We start from the raw sequence: 22315 nt of genomic DNA, 5'->3' as shown, positions 1-22315 counted from the left end.
GTATACACACAATTTGAGGAAAATTTAACCAGTGCTTTAAGAGGCAAATTGCGGAAACTGGGAGAAACCACCCTCCAGACCCCAAAAACTCCCCCGAAGGATGTTTTAAATGGGGTATATGTTTATGTATACATACACCACCCCGCAATCCACCCTCCCCAAAAACGCGCCCCCTTTTCCGGCATTTCATCTACATGCATGCATGTAGCATCTTCTCGCGTACGTCTGGATGTATGTATGTATGTACATATATGTATATCTGTTCTGTCTGGGTGTGCGTGTGTGTTTGTTTCGAAAGTGCATTGCTCTTCATTACAAAAGCAACGTGCAGAGCGGCCTCGTTTCATGTGTCCAAGTGTGTGTGCTTTTACACCGCTAAGTTAAGAGAACTCCAGCTATCGCGCGGTTGGCAACACGCTGGCTGCGTTTTTCGGCAGTTGGCAACACGCTGACCCAATAACGGTACATCCAAAACCCGCACTCCCCCCTGCCTTTCTCGCGCACAGATGCGCATGCATGAATGGAAGAGAAACAACACCCGCATGCCGTTATTATTATTATTGTTATTGTTGTTGTGTTGTGAAATCTCGGCAATGCCGCGACCCACATATTTTCTCTCGCTCGCACAGTGGTACCAAATTAACCTCCAATTGAAGTCGGAGTAGGGATGCATTTTCCTGTTTTATTTTTGGTAGCCCATTTTATTCAAGTTCAATGAACCAACCCATGGAATGCCGTCATGTAGAGTGTATTCGTGCATGTGTGTGTAAGCGTCGCCCGTTTTGTGAACGCTAAAAGAATTTATAGCTGTGATAAAGTATCATATCAATATTCGGTGGCATTGCTGTTTATGTTTACAGCCATCTTTATTTAAATGATTCGACATAAAAATCGCTTGTTTTATTAAACAGCGGCGAAATTACCTTGACATTGAGAGATTGTGTGTGTGCGAGTGTGTACGTGTAAATGTTTTGCGAATGGAGCCCATGTGCCATCTCGCTCGCTCTCGCTGGGAAAGCTATATTGTAAATACAAGTGCACAATTAAGTAATAATTCACACTGCAGGTTGTTGCTGTTTTTGTGGAATAAGCGAGTGCGAGTGACCTTGCCAATTGACACCTGCATCGATAACTGCATATCATCGATAGCGAGAAAGGCCGGAACCTCTAACTCAAGATCTATTGACTTCTCGTGTGCTTATGTTTTATTTCTGTTTGTTTGTGATCGTCCTACCTCATCTTCGTTTAATGGGGGTGTTCCGAAATACGGTTGCATTTCTCTAAAATTATTACAAAAAGTGGACAGCAATATTCAAGGGACTAAAAATCTCTGTAGTACCTCAAAGGGTTTTCTCAACAATAAATTTTAAATTTTTTTCTTATATTTATACATATCTTGATTTTCAAAGTTCATAATGTGAGTAATAACATTTTATAATGTGAACTTATCATTTTGTTAATGAAGAATATGAAGGGATCAATTGTTATCCTTCTAGTTTAACTACTATTTCTAATTTCGTACTCCTTTTATTCTTGCAGTTCCAACAAAATTCCGTCTTCATTCAATGCAAAACTGGAGCTAGACTCCAGCAAAGACGACACCATTCACTCCACAAGCTTGAACAAGAAACTGGTCAAGATTAAAAAGTTCAAGTTGGACGATATGAAGGAGATGGTGGGCGGCTGTTGCGTTTGTTCGGACGAGCGGGGGTGGCCGGAGAACCCGCTCGTCTACTGTGACGGCCAAAACTGTACGGTGGCAGTGCATCAGGCATGCTACGGCATTGTGACGGTCCCCACGGGTCCCTGGTACTGCCGCAAGTGTGAGTCCCAAGAGCGAACCTCCCGTGTCCGATGCGAACTATGTCCCTCGCGGGATGGAGCCCTCAAGAAGACAGATAACAGCGGATGGGCGCACGTAGTCTGTGCCCTATACATCCCGGAGGTTCGGTTCGGGAATGTGACCACCATGGAGCCTATCATATTATCGTTAATACCGCCGGAGCGGTACTCAAAGAGTAAGTTATATATTTAAAAGTATAAAATTAAGTTTTCTGATTTAGATTAATTGAAGTTAGCCAGTAAAAGTTTCCATTTTCCTATCCAATTCCTTCTAATCTTAATTGTAACCTTTTCAGCTTGTTACATTTGCCAGGAGATTGGCAAACCGAATCGTGCCAATGTCGGAGCATGCATGCAGTGCAACAAATCCAACTGCAAGCAGCAGTTCCATGTCACCTGTGCCCAGAGCCTTGGATTGCTCTGCGAGGAGGCGGGAAACTATCTGGACAATGTGAAGTACTGTGGCTATTGTCAGCACCATTACAGCAAACTGGTGCGTATGTGTGGGATAGCATTCATGATTTTTCCGTTCAAATTCTTGATACTTTGTAGAAAAAGGGCGGCAACGTCAAAACTATACCGCCATATAAACCCATTCAACATGACACCTCTTCTGATTCGTGTTCGTCGCCCGAGAAGGAGATCGATTCCACAATGAATTCAGCGGCGACGTCAGCCACAAGCATTAAAATCACCAGCAGCAGTGCCAGTGTTGGAGGCAGTAGCAGTGCTTTAAATGCCAGCTCGAGTGTGGGAATCTCTGGAGGAAGTGGCAGTGGAAGTGGTGTTTCGTCATCCTCCAAGCAGCGCAAAAGCAATGCATCTAGTAAATCGTCGAGCAGCAGTAGCAGCAGCTCATCATCCTCAACAGGAGGGGCTGTTAACGCATCCTCGGGTTCTGGGCACTCGGGCAGTGCCAGTAATTTGACAACTGGGGGAAGTTTACTACCAGGCAGTAGTAGTGCCCTCGGCAATATTAGCAGTAATTTAAGCAATAACCTGTCAGGAGGCAGCGGATCAACCAGCAGTGCTGGAAACGTGGCAAGTGGAAGCTCCAGTGGAGCAGCTGCTACCAGCGGTGGAGCTACGCAATCGATGGCCAGTCAATCGTCGGCAGCAGCAGGAACCACCAAATCGTCGGCCAGCAGTTCTAGCAGTAGTAGCAGCAGCTACAAAGAGAAACATAGCAAAAGCTTAAGCAAATCCACTTCCAGTAAGGATAAGGATGGAAAAGATACCGCTAGCAATTCAACGAATAATAATTTCTCGAATTCATCAGCCTCATCGACATCTTCCAACTCATCCTCGACACGAGAGAAGTCCTCATCAAAGCTTTCGAAGAACAAAGACTCCATTCAAGTACCAAGTGCCACCAGCAGCACGAGCACAACCAGCAGTATCAGTACTCAGCCCAGTTCGTCCTCATCAACAGCTAGCAGTGGATTGGGTGGAACTGGGACTCATGTAAGCAGTTCGGCAGGAAGTGGCGTCAACTCTACTGCTTCCACAAGCAACGAGCACTCGAACCATGCCCAGAATCTTAGTACAAATGGAGCGGGGAGTGGAATTACAGCTGGGAAGCAGCAATCGGCCAGCAATCTGAACAATACGCATCTCAGTACCAGCAGTTCTGGTTTCGGATCTGAGCTGAGATCAGGAAACACATCCTCAAGCTCGGCTTTGAACGATTCCTCTGGATTTGGTAATAGTTCAAGCTCGGAAAGAGAGAGCTCTGGCGCTGGTTCGTCGGCAAGCAATCTTTCTGGAGCAATTGGACCAGTGATGGGTGGCGTTTCATCCAGTGCGGCCACTAATCTAAGCACCAATAAGGGAAGCTCTTCGTCATCGGCGCCGAGCAATCTTACATCTTCGAACCTTTCCTCTGGAAGCTCCTCCAATTCCTCATCAAAAAAACGAAAGGCAGACTCTGCCAAGTCCAGCGGCAATGCTTCTATATCTGGCTCCGCTCTGGACGATAACAATAGGTGGGGAACGAGAATCGCAAAAAAAAGGTCTTTTACAATTCAAATTTTTCAAAATTTTGTAGTTATAGTTGTAAGGTTTGGTTTCTAATAGTGAAATTCTGTAATTACTGAAAAATAGTTATTTTAAAAAATTTTGTTTACGTTTGATTATAATCGAGCATTGCGGTAATTAATTATGAAACCAGGCCTTTTAATTATGTTTTTGTAATTTAATTTTAACAAAACGATATTTTTAGAACCCATTTGGTTAATTGTAGACAATACTAATAAAATAACCCCGTATGAGACCTTTTTCTACTATAGTATACACATTTATACTAAATACATTTTAAATTTGCATCTGCAGCTTAATATCCCGATATGATATCAAGGATGTTCATGTAGCACTGACTCCGCTAACAGACTTCGAGAAGGAAATCGAGAAGAGCTCCAAGAGGGTAAGTTCCATTTTTCAATGTTTATCTTTTAGAATATAAACTATAAATAGGATGATAAACAATTTAATTACCACACCAAAAGAGCGTTCAGGATTTTCATGAGCTTTTGCCTCTTGAAAAACATATTTTGGAATCTCTTGAGTTGTTTTCCCTGAAAATCTCTTTAGACAAGCAGACTCTTTTGAATACAATGTTGCAGTTTGAATGATGGTGCCCATTATCTTTTACACTCGTGTACAACATGTTTTCAGATATAACCTAAGAGTAGGACAGAGAGAATATTCGGTAGTTTTAGTACTTCTATATTCGTTTCGCTCGTCAAAAGTTTTGAACGCAGGCGCCTTGCCAAAATTCGTATCATATTTATAAGTGAAAAATGCAATTACACATGCATGTTAAAAATGTTTAAAGAAATTCTGTCGAAAGCGCAAGGTGCGCGTTAATTGTACAAAAGGTGTTCCACGCCCGATTGGGTTTTAAAAGAATTTCCGTGTTTTTCAATGCTACCTCTTGAAGTGTGGCATTTCTGATTTTAATTCTAATTTAAAAAGGTTTTAGTACAAATAAGCTTAATTACTGATAGATTCTGTGTAGATATGATCTATAAAATGTTCAGAATATGTTATATATTTTTTAATGATTTAATGAAATCTTTTTATAAAAATTATTTAACTATAAATTTTCTTGGTATTAATAAGATTAACGCCTGATGGACTATCTTTTTAAGGTAATGTCATCGTGTTTATGGGTAGATGTACAGCCAAAACCCCTAAAATTAATAAATTGATCCTCATAAATGATTTTAGTGCCCCTTCAAGGGTATTTTCTGGGCGATTGTGGCCCTCGATATGTCTTGTTATATTTTTCTCAATTGATTGATGCCCAATGATGTACCCATGCCCCATTAATTTCCTTTTGAACCAAAAATGCATGGTAAAATATTATCGAATTTTAATTAAATGCAAATGCGCATGTTAATTTATTGATGTTGTTGAAGTGCCGATGGACCGAGAGACAAACAGACAGACAGACAGTGACTTTGAACAAGACAGTTGAACCATGTTGTCGATCCAATAAAACAGCAGCATCAATTTTATATTCGCCTTGTCATGAGCACCTCCACCTGGAATATTCTGCTACAAGATGTTCGTCTACGAAATTTATTAAAGAAAAATCGGTGTATATATATTATACGTGAGAGAAGATATTTTGTGATTTGTTGGGTTTGTTGTTCGGGTCGCTAATGTATTTATTGTTGGGGCTATATAGTCATCCCTATCGTTTTCTCTGGCGACATCGTCGCCGTCGTGCCGTGTGCAGACAAAGACTCAAAGCGCTTGACAATTTTTTCAGCGCGAGCAGTCGAAAATCGTTGTTAATCGAAGCTAAACTAAAATTAAGGACATTTCTCTTGCGAACCTTATTATTACGAACGAAAAGTAAATATCAGTTTTTTAACCCAAAGGAAAAGCTGTGAACATTCATCTTACATCTGTAAAACAAATAACTTAGTGCTGTGATCTACTAAAAAATGTCGGTTAAGGCCTAAGGCTGCTATAGACTGAAGCGATGATCGTACAGTTTTGTCAAGCTAACGCTTAATTTTAGATCTCGTGTATAATTTGGACCATAATTTGACCCACAAATGAGAGGAATGTATGGCTCCACAGAGGAAGCATTTTCCCACACACTATTATTTATAGATTCCGTTTTTTGTGTGTGGAAAAACTTTTCCGCAGCTGTTTGACTCAATGAAATGAGTATTATGTGTGAGGAGTTTTATTTTCGGCGGTACAGTGGACAGGATATGCAGTATTCTGATCAAAATTTCAATGAATAATTATACACAAGATAACATATAGAATATTTCTGTATTCAAAGTAGGACTTTTCTATACTAAATGTTCATATCTTTAGTCCTGACAGAAACCAGAACAGAAACAGAAGTTGCTTAAATAGTTCTTGTAATGCCTAAACAAACATATAATTTTAATAAGCTAATAGCAAGTTAAATGTTTGGATACTTTTATTAATTATGGTCGGGAATATAAACAAATTCCCAGCTGCCTTTTTCTTTGAATAGCCACCCAATTATATTGCTCCGCAAACTTTACGATCTTGTCTTCTGCGATACGCTTCCCCTAGGGAACAAAATGTTCACACAACATTTTTCCAAAAAAGTTAGCAAACATAAAGAACTCAAGTGAAACAGGCAAGAAGAAGCTACCATAGAATAATATAAAAAAAAAGTTGAAAAACCTCAGTCTCGACCAATACCATTATATTTCCATCGCACTCTCTGGCGATATTAGATGAAAACTGAAAAAACTGAAATGAAACGAAGGAAAACTGCTCCGTGTTGCCGCATCTTAAGTTTCTCAACTCAGAACTGAGCAGGAAAACTCAGTGGCAGCCGCAGCCGTGCCGTGCCGTGTGCACTCACAATTATATAGACTAGTTTGCTTTGAGCAATCTTCCAGTTCAGTACTCGGCGCTTCCGTGTGTGGTTTTAGTGCGTTGTAGGTTCCGTTCTAACCCGTCACCTAGGTGCAGCTATATAGATACTCCCACTGGGTAGATACATATATTGCCAGTACTTAACCGATATTATTGCACACAGCCATCACAGCAAACACCTGACTAATCACCCAACCAACGCAACCGCTAGATAACCAGATTACCGGCCCAGGGACACGATCCTCTGGCCGAGTTGATTTCGACTCAGTGACTCAGTTTTAGTACACCCAGATATATATCTGACATAGTGGCGGTCATTTTTTGTGTGTGCTTTCCCATACTTTCTACCTGTCTGCGTTATTTTTATACAAAATATTCTGTATAGATACACATTTATTGCTCATGTTTGCCTCTGTTTTCTGTGATTCAAGAAAATTCCTACTTTATTTTCTGTTGTTGTTGTGAGAAAGATGTTATATTCTGATCATTAACATAAGACTCTTCTATATGTATTACGTATACGTCCGGTTGGGTAATTTTCTAGCACGGGCGATGACGCCTCGACTGACAGATAAAAATTTTGATAGATGATCTACATAATGAAAATTGAGGAGAAAATTGTCAAACGTCAAGTTTTTTTTTTTTAAATGGGATACCAAAAACATGAGCTGTAAAACAAACAAAAATGACGAACGGTCTTAATTGGGTTGGTTTTAGTACATGTACTAAACTAAATATCCCTAAAATTGTGCTAGACTGGACTTTCAATTATTATTGAGAACAGAAAATATGTTTTCTTTAGCCGAACGCTGATCGATAATACAAAGAACACATTCCAAAATGACAGGTGCTTACCTCATACATCGCTTTCATCACCACCGAAGCTTCCACCTTGCACCTCCAGCAGGATTAACACCACGACCCCATCGACTCTATGTGTTCTTTTTCTGCATTTTCAGATAATAAACTTAATAAGTATAGTAATTGTACTCGAGTAGATCATTTCGATAGCGTTAAATAAAACCGAAACACAGACATAATGCCTTCCTTCCAACCGATCGAGGCCCCCAAGTGTCCGCGCTGCGGCAAGAGTGTCTATGCCGCCGAGGAGCGTCTGGCTGGCGGCTATGTATTCCACAAGAACTGCTTCAAGTGCGGCATGTGCAACAAATCGCTGGACTCCACCAACTGCACAGAGCACGAACGTGAGTTGTACTGCAAGACGTGTCACGGTCGCAAGTACGGACCCAAGGGTTACGGTTTCGGCACTGGAGCGGGTACTCTCTCCATGGACAACGGTGCACAGTTCCTGCGCGAGAACGGCGATGGTCCGTCTGTAAGGAATGGCGCCCGCCTGGAACCCAGGGCTATTGCTCGTGCCCCCGAGGGTGAGGGTTGCCCCCGTTGCGGTGGCTATGTGTACGCCGCCGAACAGATGTTGGCCCGTGGACGCAGCTGGCACAAGGAGTGCTTCAAGTGCGGAACCTGCAAGAAGGGCCTGGACTCCATCCTGTGCTGCGAGGCTCCCGACAAGAACATCTACTGCAAGGGCTGCTATGCCAAGAAGTTTGGACCCAAGGGCTATGGCTATGGCCAGGGAGGCGGTGCCCTTCAGTCCGATTGCTATGCTCATGACGATGGAGCACCTCAGATTCGTGCAGCCATCGATGTGGACAAGATCCAGGCCCGTCCTGGAGAGGGTTGCCCACGTTGCGGTGGCGTAGTCTACGCCGCTGAGCAAAAGCTTTCCAAGGGCCGGGAGTGGCACAAGAAGTGCTTCAACTGCAAGGACTGCCACAAGACGCTGGACTCGATCAATGCCAGCGATGGTCCCGATCGGGATGTGTACTGCCGCACCTGCTACGGCAAGAAGTGGGGACCCCATGGCTATGGATTCGCCTGCGGCTCTGGTTTCCTCCAGACTGATGGCTTGACCGAGGATCAGATCAGCGCCAACCGGCCCTTCTACAACCCGGACACCACGTCGATTAAGGCTCGTGAAGGTGAGGGATGCCCCCGTTGCGGAGGAGCCGTGTTTGCCGCCGAGCAGCAGCTGTCCAAGGGCAAGGTGTGGCACAAAAAGTGCTACAACTGCACCGACTGCCACAGGCCATTGGATTCGGTTCTGGCCTGTGATGGACCCGATGGCGACATCCACTGCCGTGCCTGCTACGGCAAGCTCTTCGGACCCAAGGGATTCGGTTATGGACATGCCCCCACTCTGGTGTCCACCAGTGGCGAGAGCACCATCCAGTTCCCAGATGGCCGACCCCTGGCCGGACCTAAGACTTCTGGCGGATGCCCGCGATGCGGTTTCGCCGTGTTCGCGGCCGAGCAGATGATCAGCAAGACCAGGATCTGGCACAAGAGGTGCTTCTACTGCTCGGACTGTCGCAAATCTCTGGACTCGACGAATCTGAACGATGGACCCGACGGCGACATCTACTGCCGAGCCTGCTACGGCCGCAACTTCGGACCCAAGGGGGTGGGCTACGGTCTGGGCGCGGGCGCTTTGACAACGTTCTAAACGAGTTTATTTATACCTAATCGAAACCCACATCCATGTCTGTGAACCGTTCCGATATACTTCTGTCTAATGACCTGTCTGTTTTAACTAACTATCCCCGAAATTAGCTAACTTAGTCTTCGTTTTGCTTCCAACGATTTTTGATCAACGATGCAGTGAATGCAAACCATATTTCTTTAGGTTATTTGAGAATAAGTTTAATATGAAAACAAGAAAAAAGAATAAATGCCAAAAAAAATAATGGAAAACATAAACTGAAACCAAAAAGAACTTACGACTCAAAGCGAAACTAACCATCGAACACAGACTAACGAACTAAACGACATTAACTAACTAAAGATCGAGAAAGGCGAAACTTTCAGCAGGTACAGTCGCCGCTTAAACGAAGTCAGCAACAACTGCGAGCCAATGTCGTTATTACTTTTTGTATTTTTTAAACTTTTTTCGATGACCCAGCCAAGTATGTCTTATGCTCCAAAAACGAAATACCCAAAAAGCATACTCTGTGCAAATTGACAAATTTTATATACTCTTACGACGAACGCAATGATGAAAGATATTGTATATTTAGCCGATTTAGTTCTTACGATACACTTATGAAATCTGATTATTTATAATGATACTTGAATGATTTCTCACCCATCTAATCTCTTGCATTCTGATTCGAATGCGAGTCATGGCAGATATAAAATATTTATATATATCAGCATACATATTCTGCATACACACAACACATAACATCCAATAATATATGCCCCAGTGGGTTCCATGAAAACAAAATGATTTCGAAACAGTTTTTTCGTAGTTTTAATTGATTTAATTGGGTGCGAATACCTGAGAGTTCTGCATTTGGAATGGATGGATGGATTGGATGGCTACCTGGTTGGAATGACCGGTGGGTGGGTTCAATTCAGTTTGTTTTCGGGGTACTCGGTTCGGATTGAGCCACCTCATCTGGTCTATATATAGAAAGTTTCGGCCGACAAACATCGTGAAAAATAATTGCTCAACATACGCACAACAAGTTCTCGGGGCATATACTCGTACGTGTACGGGAATACATCCTTGGGTGTGTGTGTTGGACTCTCGAGAAAAACATTCGAAATGTTCCATAACCGTATCCAAACGATCTTCTAAATATAAATATGATGCCAATATGTGCCTCAACACAGCTGACGCGAAAGCTTTTCACACTACTCAAAACTCAAACCTCTCACTCAAGAGAGCAAGATAAGAGATGGTAGACGTTATACATTATAATATTTATAACACGTGCCTCCTGATAATATTGTATAATATGTGACTCACTCAAGAGAGAGTGTATATAGGTGTACAACCCACCTAGAGCAAAGTGCTTAAGACTAATGCACTTTTAGGATCGTATCCCTCGCACTTAGGAACCATACTTCTGTGACAGGTCCCACACACCCACTTGCAGGCATTATTCACATTTCTATTAATTCCCCGGCATCCCAACCCAAGAATCTATAGCTCCGTGACGTTGACCACGAAAATACGTTGCCATGGGGTTGCCAAAACTAAATAAATTATTTTTTGTTTTAATACCATTTTTTCAGTCATAAATATTAAATAAAACGCCTTCAGCAGCCAGGTGTGTTTATGTTAGTTTTTGTTTCGCATTGGCGGGAATATTTATAGTCCTTCAGAGTCAGCGTCTATTTTCGAGTGATTCGTTTTTGAAATTGTTTCGCATATGACACACGGCACTTCAGAAAAGCATTAGAATTGAACAGCGTTGATCTCTAAATATACTTAAAAATATATATTTTATTCGATATGGCTTTTCTAGTATGTTATTAATGTTTAATTTCTGGCGATCAGTGGTGCGAATAGATTTATGCCTTGTTGAAGTCCGCGACTATTTGTATACCAAATTGGACTTGGACATGACTCTCCACTGGGATAGAGAACATGTGGTTGTGTTGATTTTTGGTTCACGGAAGTGCAAGGTTTTCCAGGCGTTTTTATTTTGTTTTTTGTTTACCAGCTCGACCGCGTTGAGATGTTACAGAAAAGGCAATTGATTGATTAAATCAGGAAGTGACACATTCGATTGCTCTGGTAATGACACAATGCGCCATCGAATGTACATGATATCTATTGCATTACGTACGTGACTAGCATGCACTTAATGGCCAACTTATTGATTTCACATTACCAACTGTAATGTCCCACAATTCACCAGGGGTTAGTCTATATAGACCCGCATCGAAACGGAACCGTTTGGCCACAGACTGACAGTTTTTCAGCGACTCATTGCTGTTTTTCATTTTAGCCACCAATTGTTAAGACCAAATTGTTCAATGGCACATAGAACCATGGGGGGTTGTTTGAGAACAAAGCACAGCAAACTGGGAACTAGCAACAAATAAAAAATCAGGAAGCGGAAGGACCTCAAGCTGGTTTTCCAATATGGTTGCACTGTGGTTTGGGTTCGCTGCTCTTTGATAGTGGTTGAAAGTTTAAAAATCTACCCGCTGATGGGCGGGTGATAATCTATGTTCCTCTTCACTGAATCAATTATGAGTGGTAGTCAAACATCGAAGGGTCAACCACTGGGAATAACACGTGCTGACTACTCCGTGGACATACAATAAAACTGCATTTTTTACGACACCCTCACACGGCGGCGGAGAGGGATTGTTTTATGATCTTGCCTCCGTAAGTTGGGCATTTCACTTAGCCAGTTCCATTTAAATAGCCATAAAAATCATCTCAACATATACGCTTTTCCACGGGGCAATTTATTTATGCCGGCGAGCTAGTCGCCTTCCTTGAAAAAAAAGTCAGGTCACCCGAGCAACAAAACACCTTTTTTGGGTGCGTGTGGGTCGTTGAGTTCTTATCGAATCTCCGAGTCGCGTGTTGCCTGAATTTGACAAATTCATGGCTTCGACACGTGTCGCCTTAATATTCGTTTCCTACTTGCCATGACTCCTGGCCAATGTCTTTAGATTTATCTTTGAGTACAGTTACCGAGCTGTCAGAGCGTTACTTGAGTGGAAATGCCATAACCGATTAATTATGGGATCGTGTCTGAAGTAAATTCAATGCAATTATTCTAGGAAATGTCATTATATTGGTTTCCTATAACTATTGAAAAGCTCTTTTAAAAGGTTTTTTTGAAATCAGGTTTAGATTTAACTTTTTTAGCCATCTATATATCAATCGTCAGTATTTTTACTTTGACAGATTGGTCGTTGACATTATAACCTTCCCATTGTAAGCCATTTCAATTCGTAATCTTATTTTAATCATTAGACCAACAGACATTCTTTATTTGGTTTGATATTTGTTGAAAATGGAAAGTTTACTTTTAAAAATTAAATTGTTGATAAAGCAGTTATAATGTCAACCAAATCCCACCCCCAATATAATGTCCTTATTGCCCTGCAGGAATATTTGAACTGTTCAACTGCCACTTGTGCAAATATTTGGCTGTTGACATTTTTGTTTTAATATGATTTTTGGACCGCTTGATCTTACCCTCCTGTCGTCGCTTCGTTTATGATCAATAGTGCGTACGAAATGGGTTTGTTTAGTGGCGTGTGCAAAGTTAAAAACGTTGCCTGGACCAATATTTGCACAATTCATTCGATTCTTTGAGTGCTGCACACACTCCTGTTTGCTGGGAAAATCTCTTTTTAAAATTGGTTTTACGGGTTGAACGACCCGCCGTTGTCGAGACTTAAAAGCATCACCTGTCTAAGCCCCGGGTTTGCACTAATTAATGCATGTTTAGGTGCTTTATGGTCGAGGGTCTGTTAATTATGGTTCCCAAATATCTTGTTAAGATGACAAAGAAATTCTGCCAACAGACAACTAACAACCGCAGTGGGAAAACCGTTGTCAGCTGCATATTAAACTTACAGTGAAGCCTAGAAACGTCTAGTAATTTCTTTAAGAGGGAAATCTTTATAAAAAATCGTTTGAATATTTAAGTTAAAAGGCAACATTTACTGCTTAATCTACAATAGTTTCTTTTGAAGTTTAAAACAAGTATAACTATTTCACTTTAAACGGAATTTGTTTTTATACATATTCAAATAAGTCTGGCAGATTTATTTATAGTGGAAAAAATGTATTTATAAATGTTATAAGTTTCTCCTAAACTAAAAACATTTAGGTAATACCTTCTGAGAAATTATGAAATAGTTAATCTTGCCTTTTTATTTTGTAAAATAGATAGGTAGTCAGCTAACGAATGTTCTCTTTAGGGAGTTTCACCTGTATAAAAATTAATTTTCCAGTCTGCAGCGAAGACGGCGTCATTGTTCCTTTGCCACCTTTCTAGTGATTCGATTACGGTCTTACGGTCGCGATGTTGCAACGGCAACATTTGTGCCCACAGCCCAACCCAAAAAACCCCAAGACTCCCCCTTGGCTTTTGTTGGATTTGTTTGTTTTGTAAAACAGGCACGTTCACCTGTCCCTTACCCCCTGTACCCGTTGCCCGGTCGCCAGGTAAATGCCACTTAACGTTCATTTTTGCCTTTCTGCACCATGATTTTTTGGGCTTTTATTTGCATCGCAAATTATGCTCGCTATTCGTCTTCTTCCTCTTACCACTCCAGCTGCAAACAATCTGCTTCTGCTTCTTCCCCTCTGCACTTCTTTTATTTATTGCCAATTGCAAATGTCTGCGGTGGCGATTCTTCTCGCTCTTTCTAAGTGTCTCTATCTCTTTCTGGCCCTCATCTCCTGTAAACGTTGCCTTACAATTCAATTATTTTTCATTTTCCTGTTTTGTCTTCTTGAATTGCTGTCTGGCAACTACAACAACAACTACAGCTGCAACAACAACATCATCAGTGAGAGTAGAATTAACCTGCATGCAGCAATTGCCACCCACCCCCAACCCCATCTCGCTCTCCCGTTGATGGGCATTGCATAAAACACACACAAGCAAACATCTACTTTGTTTTTATGTTGCAATGCTCTCTCTGCTAGCTCTCTCGCACGCTCTCAGAAAGTTCCTCTCTGAGTACGGAAACTGTTCTTGGACAAAACGGTCACTGGGAACAGTTTTGTTTTAGCTAAGGTCAATATTGTAGCCATAAATCTTGGAACAAAAATGGAATATAATTAAAAAATAAAGTTTGCTGAAAATATAAAAAATGTATTTAACTTTTGATTATACCTAATTTTATTATTTTTTTTATATAAAAAGGTGCATGACCTAAATTATTAAATGGAGGTCTTATAGTATTAAACTGTGCAAATATATGTAATAAGCACTATTTTATTGTTATTTTATTTCTTTTTTGTCTTATGCTAACTTTATTGACAATCTCCCTATCTTCTGACCCATGGAAAAGCTCGCATTTACAATTCTTTTTAGCTTTTTTTTTTAAATAAATTATGGTTATTAAATAAGCTGCAGTGAACTTTGGAATTATAAGGCATTAAAATGACTTACCGAATCTATAAAATTGATAACTCGTAAAAACGAAACAACATAATTATGTAGCTATAAATATACAGCTAAGGTTTTATCTTTATTTAATGGGCCTCGTAAAATCAAATCACTATTACTGCTTCCAGTAACAGGTATGTTCATGGGCCAAGAATTCCAGTTGGATTTTAGTTTCTACTAACTTGGTCAGTCTCCTTTTAATTTATTGTTCTTTGTCACATTTCTGTTTTGCTAAGCTTTTCTTCTGCCATCGCTCTTCCTGGTCATTATCACGTTGTTGTTGCTGCTGCTGTTACTGCGCTCTTTTTTATTACATCAACAGCATTACGACATGCAGTTGTTGTTTTTGTTTGTCTGCATTTGAATCCGAATCTGTATTTGTTTCTCAGAGAGAGATATATAGAGAGGTATAGAGAGAGTGCAATGCGTATCTCAAAGATTCACTTTTACACAGAGAAAAATATTTATTAATAACTTAATATGGGAATTCTTTACTTGTTAACTAATTATTATTAACTGTTACTTTGTTCAAGAATAAATTTTTATTATTTTGTCAATCAATAAATGATAATTTAAAATATTAATAAACAATTTGAATTGTCCAATACAGCAAATGGTTTTTTTTCCTAATGATATGTATTTTTTCCATGTGCATGAGGATCAAATCGTTGCCCTGTCAACATTTTCGACTTCTAGTGAGGATTGAATTTTAAGTCACAGCTTTTAACAGTTGTTGGAGAATTCTTGAATTTGAATATATTTGCACCTTGCTACTTGTTCTTAACTACTTTAATTCCACTTCCAAATACTGGGTAACGTTTTTCCAGTTAACTTGTGTGCCTCCGTTTGCTACTCCACTCCTTTATGTGAGTATGTTTGTACGGTGGTATGTATGTTTATTTTTATGCTGTCGTCGTGTGTTCTTGTGTTTTTTTACCGTCTGCACACCGGTGAGTGTGCGTGTGTGTGTGCGTCTGGCCTACGTGCAGACATGCACTCACACTGGCGCAGGAATAAAACAACAATACATACAGACGTCTCAATAATCCCCCACGGAAAACCGGCTGCCAACCAACAACAATAATGCAACGCGGTTCTCTGAGAGCACTGTTGCTCTCTCTGGCGCGCTCTCTCGCTTCCCGTCTCTCATTCTCTCCTGTGCAATATAGCTTCTAAGCGCACGGATGAAAACTGGCGAGTTTATTCGAATTTCGAACTCCGTACGGCCATGCAGCAACTATAGCCTCTGTAGCTTACTCCTCTATGGCCATGCAGCACCGCCGACGGTGCAGCCTCCGTGCATGTGAACTGTGGATAATTTGTTGATATTCGGTTTAGATTATTGCGGATGTTTGTGTATGTGTGCGTGCGACACCTCCAAGTCAATTTTATTTTGTGTTTGTGTTAAAGAAAATATATTCACGTGGCCGTGCTGCTGCCATCTCACATGTTTTCCAACAAAAAACAACGCTAAGTTTCCATTTAAAAGAAATTAAGTTGAGTTGAGGAAAAAAGTTTCAACGTCGACTGTGTGTGCGCGAGTGAGAGAAAGAAGGGGCTACGATACAAGAAGTGAGAGAGGAAGCGAGAGCGGCAGCCAGCCCAGTCGCCGCCACGCAAGTTATTCACCCCAACAACAACAACAGCAACAAAAAACGGGAGAGAACGGCGGAGGTGGTTCTCACGTATGCGCTGTGATTTTGTGATTGTGTGTACGACAGTGTGTGTTTGTGTTTGCGACTGAATACAGGCAGCATACAAAATAATAATATTGAAAGCGATACAACAACAAAGGTCGTACCGTCGGAGCTGAAGAAACAGCCAAACAGCCAAAAAGACTGAAGAACCGAAGAACTGGAGAGCCAGTCCAGTTAATTACAGAGCACAAAGCAGAATCGAACAGATAGATAGATAGAGAGAGTACAACCTGGCTCTCCCGCAAAGAAGACGGGGGCGAGGAGCGGCCAAAATGATGATGATGGACACCATGGACACCTCGCAGTCGCAGTCGCAACCGATGGACGTGGCTCCAGCCGTCGCAGTGGCAGCCACATCGGGCACCGCTCTAGTAGACTTTACCGCTGCCATGGTGAGCATGGCGGCCACCGCAGAAGCCGAGTCGGCCGAGAGCAACAATAATCACATCGACATGGACGAGTACAAGGAGCATCGCAAGAACAAAAAGAAGAAGCGCGAGAAGCGGGATCGGGAAGGCAAGGAGCACCGGCATCATAAGCACCGAGATCGGGAACATCGCGAGCACCGGCGTCATCGGGATCGGGACAGGGAGCGGGACCGGGAGACGTCGGGTTCACATCACCACCATTCAGCGCACCACCACCCTAACAACAGCCAGCACTCGACCTCTGCTTCATCGTCGCCCTCGTCCGCCTCTACCACGCCCTCGGCTACTATCGAATATGTGGGCGGTTCAGCCTCAGCCTCGCCCTCTTATCTGGGAGGAGTTGGTGGCGGGGCGACGGGGACGGGAGGAGCCACCACCACATATCCGCACAATTTAAAAATACGCTTCCTGCTTTCCGGGGTAAGAATTTGACTTTTCCTAGGTCCATAAGACAATTTTCCATTTTCCCCTTGTATCGGAAAACACGGCGCCAACCGTATCCGTGCATCCAAACATCTGTCTCTGCCAATCCCTTGCATCTATTTTGGGAACTTCATGGAAGCTGTCTGGTTTGTCAACTAGGAAATGGTTGCAACCAGAAGCAAGTCTAAGGGAGAAATGTTTTCCATTTTAATTATTAGTTTCTTTGATGATTATTTTAATGATGTTGGCGGCAGAATTCAACATTTTATTTCAAAAACGCGTCAAACTAATTGGAGCTTAAGACAGTCGGTGAACTATTATTAGTTCAGTGCATAAGTAAAACAATTTTCATTTAAATGTTTTCATAAGTCTGTTATATTATAAGTTTAGATTGAGCGATTCAGAAAGGGGCAGTATGAGTTATTATTGATTACCCAAGAGTTAAATTATCAGTGGCTTAAAAACCTTCTTCACTTGTAGATAAACTATTTTATTTACTTTACTTTTGGATCCTTCAAAAGATGATTTCAAAGTATAAGTCTTTAAAAATTTATTTAAAAAAATGCATTCTACCACAACAGCATTCCCAGTCGCTTGAGAAGAGTTTCCCATACGTGATATTTGATCTCTTCTTCCCCTTTATTTTCGCTCTAAGAAATTGATCCGTTTTTTATTTGTCCTATTCCACTTTTTCATACATTTAGCGTGATTGATCGCCTTTTGTTTCCCATGATGTGGGGATATTGATCCAGGCATTAGGGATGCTTATTCAAATTCCCTCCGTATAGTTAATGCGCTTCTTAATGGATCCTTTATTTTGAAGCAACCCCCATTGCGTTGCCATTCGATTGCCAATGTCTTTGACACTTCATCAATAATTTAACCGCATTTTCAATGTGCCAGCAACGTGCAACGTGCACCTGCAACTGTGAGAGCCAGCCACCTGCCACGAATGCTGGAAAACAAAAGAATGCTGAGAGGGAAGACACCTTCAATTACGCCGGGATCCGCCCCTCGCCCGCATCTTCGTTGGCCGCCTGCCTTCCTTTCTTCCACTCCAATTGGCTTAAACGCATATATCAGAGTTGTGACACATGGTGCTCGATTATTGATTAGTGTAAGTGCCATTAAGGGCGGTCTCTACTCCTGCTTTGGCTCTTTCCGGGACTACGTGACCAGCTAGCAGAGGGGATTCCGGACAGCTGTTCGCCTTATCCTTTCCGTTTTCCTCTTTAGAGGGCAAAAACTTATCCAGAAAGCGGCCGGTTTCTTTCACTGGCTGAGGCAGCATATCCCTTAGGATATCTCTCCATTGTATCCTTTACCGGGTCGGACCAGGTTGCTTCCTCTTATTCTTTTTCTGGCCTTGTGCAACTCAATCGACGGGGCACATTCGCGCCTAGTTTACGACAGCTGCCAAGCATCTTCCTCTCATTCCCTCTGGAGCTCGTTCCTAAGAGCTACCCTTACTTTCTTGTGCTTGTGCTGGCTGTTGCTTCCTGGCGGCTGATTGATCCTCGCTTCGATCTTGTTACAGCTGCTGCCTCAGTTCCCAGTTGCCAGGTACGCGGGCCGTTGTCCTGTCTCGGGCTCTGTGTTTACTTACCTTTCTGCTGTCATCTTGTTTTTTTTTGCCCGTCTCAACTTTTGCTCTAATTGTTATTTTAATTGGCAAGCATTGTATGTTATCTTTTTTTTTCCAAAAGCGGATTAGGTCTTAGGTCCTAAATATAACATTTTTTTAAATAAATTTCAGCAACGAATTTCTAAGGTCGTCTCTAACTATTTTGTTTATATTTGGATGTTCTCAGAAAACAGTTATGGTTAGATTACTTTTTAAAAACAAAGTTGAAATCATTAAAAACACCTAAAAACATTCCCTGAAACTGTTTCACTTTCTATAATTCAAACCAATCATGATATTTCGTTTTACCCTTAGTATGTACATATGTATTCGTTGCCTATTTTTTTTTTAATATTTACTTACAAAATAAAATCAATATGTGAGCATGATATTTCTTTTATCCTTTTTATGCACAACCAACGATGCATACTTTTTTAATGTTTCCTCACTTAAAGGACCGTGTCAAGATGCTGATATAAGATAAGATATCCAAGGTCTAAGAGGTTTCTGCTTGAAAAAATATACTCGCATGGTCAAACATTTGTATATGCTTCTGTGTGAAATAAAAATACGGATTACTAAATTCAATTTACGGACGGCTTTTCCAGTAAATCGCTTTTGTAGCCTCACTCAATCAAGCTAAAGGCACTTTCCGATATCCCATACCACATTCCCTTTGATCGCCCAATTATCCCCTAGATAAGCACATATTTGTAGTTTCCCTTTTGCCAGGAATTTGTCGCTGTGCTCCATTTTAAGCCCTAATTCAATAAAGAATGTCCCAGACGCTTTGTTTATTCCTCAGAATCTAAGAAATTCCCTTTGATTTTACTTTCTACCAGCGGCAGACAAATTCCCTTTTGTCATTTGCCAAAAAAACAAAAAATATAACGCTCAATTCAATTTAAATAATTCTATCGTTTATTTGACGACTTGGTTGTTGTTTGCCAGAATGTTTTCTTCACTTATGTATGTGAAATTCTTTCCGCAAAGGGGACAAGGACAACCCTTTTTTGCGACCATTAAGCCACAGCATTGTTTGTCATGAAGGATAGGAGGAGGAAATCGCGAAAGGGTAGGAGTGAGCGTACACATACACATTCAAACGCAGACACGCTAATATAATATTTATAGTTGGTGTTTTACTTCCGGCCATTTCGGCTTGGCTCCTTTTATTGAATTGAATTTGTCGCACAATGGAAATAAAATTGAAATGTGTCCAGGAAGCGATTCCCGAATGCAAAGCACGCTCGAAGTTGTCAAAAAAGAAATATTTGTATTTTGGCATAGGGGTTGGTTTGCTATCCTGATTCCGCTCCTGCTTCAGGCCATTAGCTGCAGCAACAGGATAATCACAATTGCGGCAGCTGGCTGGTTGTAGGAAAACAGGAAAAACAGAGGGTTAGAAAACGAGAAGCGACAAGCTTTCGAAAACGTACAGAACTTGACCATGAAAAAGGATTAACTCATTTTTTAATTACACAAATTTTCGCTGTAGGGTGTACAGTAAATGCAATAAATATTCAAATAATAATGCCCTCTTACAGTCTACATAATCACATGGTCTACAGAAGATCTCTTTATATGAAATTATAAAACAAAATCATTGATATTTATATTTACCTACACATATTTACCTGTATATATATATGAAATCTTTATCTTGAAATATTACACTTTTCCCAAAACATCTCCGCTTGTAACTTGATTTTTCCATAAGGCAGATGTTGAATTGGGTTGGTCTGGGTAAAATTGCCGGTCCTTCTTGTCTTGACCTCAATCTAATGAGGCATGAAGGTTTTTCAGTTTGTCGGTTTTTGGTAATACGACACCGGAGTTTTTAGAGCAACAGGCTTGCGCTGCCACCTTGTTGTTGAGAGATCCCAATCGAATGGGATTTCCTATTGGGAAAACCATCCATCAGGTGGCAACGCCATTCATAGACTTTTCTTTTTGTCTGTTTTTGGTCTACGTGACCAAACTACAATGTATTTGTGTGCGTGTGTTTTATGTTGCACCCCCAACCCCGATGTTAAACAACAACAACAAATGCGAGGAAGTCTGATGGGAAAAGAGAAAGAGAGAGAGAGAGGCCTAGTGAGAGGGAGAGACGAACTAAGCTAGAGAGTGAGAGCGGGTGGGTGAAATGAGCGGAGTTGGAGTTCCTCTCCCAATCGGTAGGCCTTGCTCTTTATTGTTTTTTGTGCATTCGTTGCATGTAACATTTGTTGCCCCACACAAACCCGTATATAAATATACATAAAGTATATAATTGAGCTGCATATGGCAGCATATGTCGAGGCAAAACCACTAAAATACAACTGGGGCAACAACAAGAAAAGCTCCGAGAAAAACTTGCCCAGCATTGCAGCAACATTTGTTGCAGCTGCAGTGTTAATGTCTTGCATTCTTGTAAAACTCTGACTCACGTACTTGTTCCGTTCGTTTTTTATTTATTTACTTTTTTTTTTGGTGTGTGCAGCAGCAACATCAGCGATAAGAGCTTTTGAGTTGCCTTAATGTGGCAGGCTTTTTTCATTATCTATATGGAACGCATACGGTGTGTGGATGTATCCCTCTCTTTCTTTCATCCACCCGCTGCATTTGCAGCAGCAACAACAATGGATTGCTGTGATTGCTGGCTCATTGTTTAACAGCCTGTTATCGCTCTGTTATTAGGATGTTAATCGAGCTGCTACTCTCTTTGGTGACTTTTTGTGTCTTGTGTGTTTGTTGTTCTTTTGCCTTGATGGTGTTGTAAACATGTGTTTACATGGCTCACCACCAACCGGATGTTGCTAATGACCGCAAAGCTAAAAAGCAAATCGGCCGAGGAACAAACACCACAATTCACGCCGATATGGATAACACTCTTGAGAAACTCTTGATAGGAATTCGCTAAATATTTTTTAAACTTTCTTTTTGAATGTCTGGCAAAGCACCAAACTGATGTCAATTCGAAGAACGAAAAAGGTTTTTGGAAATATTAACATGTCTCCCTATATAAATCTTAAATATAATTGTTTAATATAAGATCTAATTCAACTTTCATTAAATAAATTACAATTCAGACTGCAGTTCAACAACAAAAGTTTCACAATATCTAAACAAAATAAAAAAATTGAGTTCTATAGAAGAAGTTGCATTACTATTTAATTTACTCAAATATTACGAAAGTTCAATCTAGTTTTACCTCATATTTTGGATTAAAAAATCGCAGAAACTATAACCTTGTGATAATATAATAATGTTGACATTGCTGAATGTTTTAGTCATAATGTTTTGATTAATTCTGTTGATTCTGCATGGAGTCCAAAAAATGACGTTGATATTTGAATCATTAAAAAACCCTTCTAAAAGATTATGCTTATCGAATATTTTTGAATTTACAACCTAACTATTTGTCAGTGTAGAATATAATATATACATATATATATATATGTACTTAACGTAGAACAA

General features: G+C 40.9%; 2 protein-coding genes across 9 annotated transcripts in view; both read left to right on the top strand.

Annotated features, from left to right (window-relative positions):
- The window catches only part of LOC108116199 (protein AF-10), a 28175-nt gene that overhangs the window by 839 nt on the left and 5021 nt on the right, over positions 1–22315 (top strand). For 2 of the 6 annotated variants that reach the window (XM_017227950.2, XM_017227947.2), the window contains exons 2-5: positions 1540–2018; positions 2139–2335; positions 2395–3827; positions 4174–4264. In XM_017227950.2, the coding sequence (XP_017083439.2) occupies positions 1540–2018; positions 2139–2335; positions 2395–3827; positions 4174–4264 (2200 nt within the window). Of the gene's footprint in view, positions 1–1539; positions 2019–2138; positions 2336–2394; positions 3855–4173; positions 4265–15807; positions 17230–22315 lie in introns of those variants that run through there. The other 4 variants (XM_017227949.2, XM_017227945.2, XM_017227951.2 and 1 more) reach the window with 3 other exon arrangements.
- On the top strand, positions 5576–10027 carry LOC108116201 (muscle LIM protein Mlp84B). 3 transcript variants are annotated; one of them, XM_017227958.2, is made up of 2 exons: positions 5576–5703; positions 7680–10027. In XM_017227958.2, exon 2 carries the CDS (start codon positions 7760–7762, stop codon positions 9245–9247), a length of 1488 nt encoding a protein of 495 aa, XP_017083447.1. In that variant the 5' UTR covers positions 5576–5703; positions 7680–7759; the 3' UTR covers positions 9248–10027. The 3 variants fall into 3 exon arrangements, with proteins under 3 accessions (XP_017083447.1, XP_017083448.1, XP_017083449.1); XM_017227959.2 differs by lacking the exon at positions 5576–5703 and adding an exon at positions 6658–6782; XM_017227960.2 differs by lacking the exon at positions 5576–5703 and adding an exon at positions 6723–6837.

Source organism: Drosophila eugracilis, unplaced genomic scaffold, assembly GCF_018153835.1.
Source record: "Drosophila eugracilis isolate 14026-0451.02 unplaced genomic scaffold, ASM1815383v1 contig_722, whole genome shotgun sequence".
NCBI lineage: Eukaryota > Metazoa > Arthropoda > Insecta > Diptera > Drosophilidae > Drosophila > Drosophila eugracilis.
This window is presented reverse-complemented; position numbering and strand designations above follow the sequence as displayed.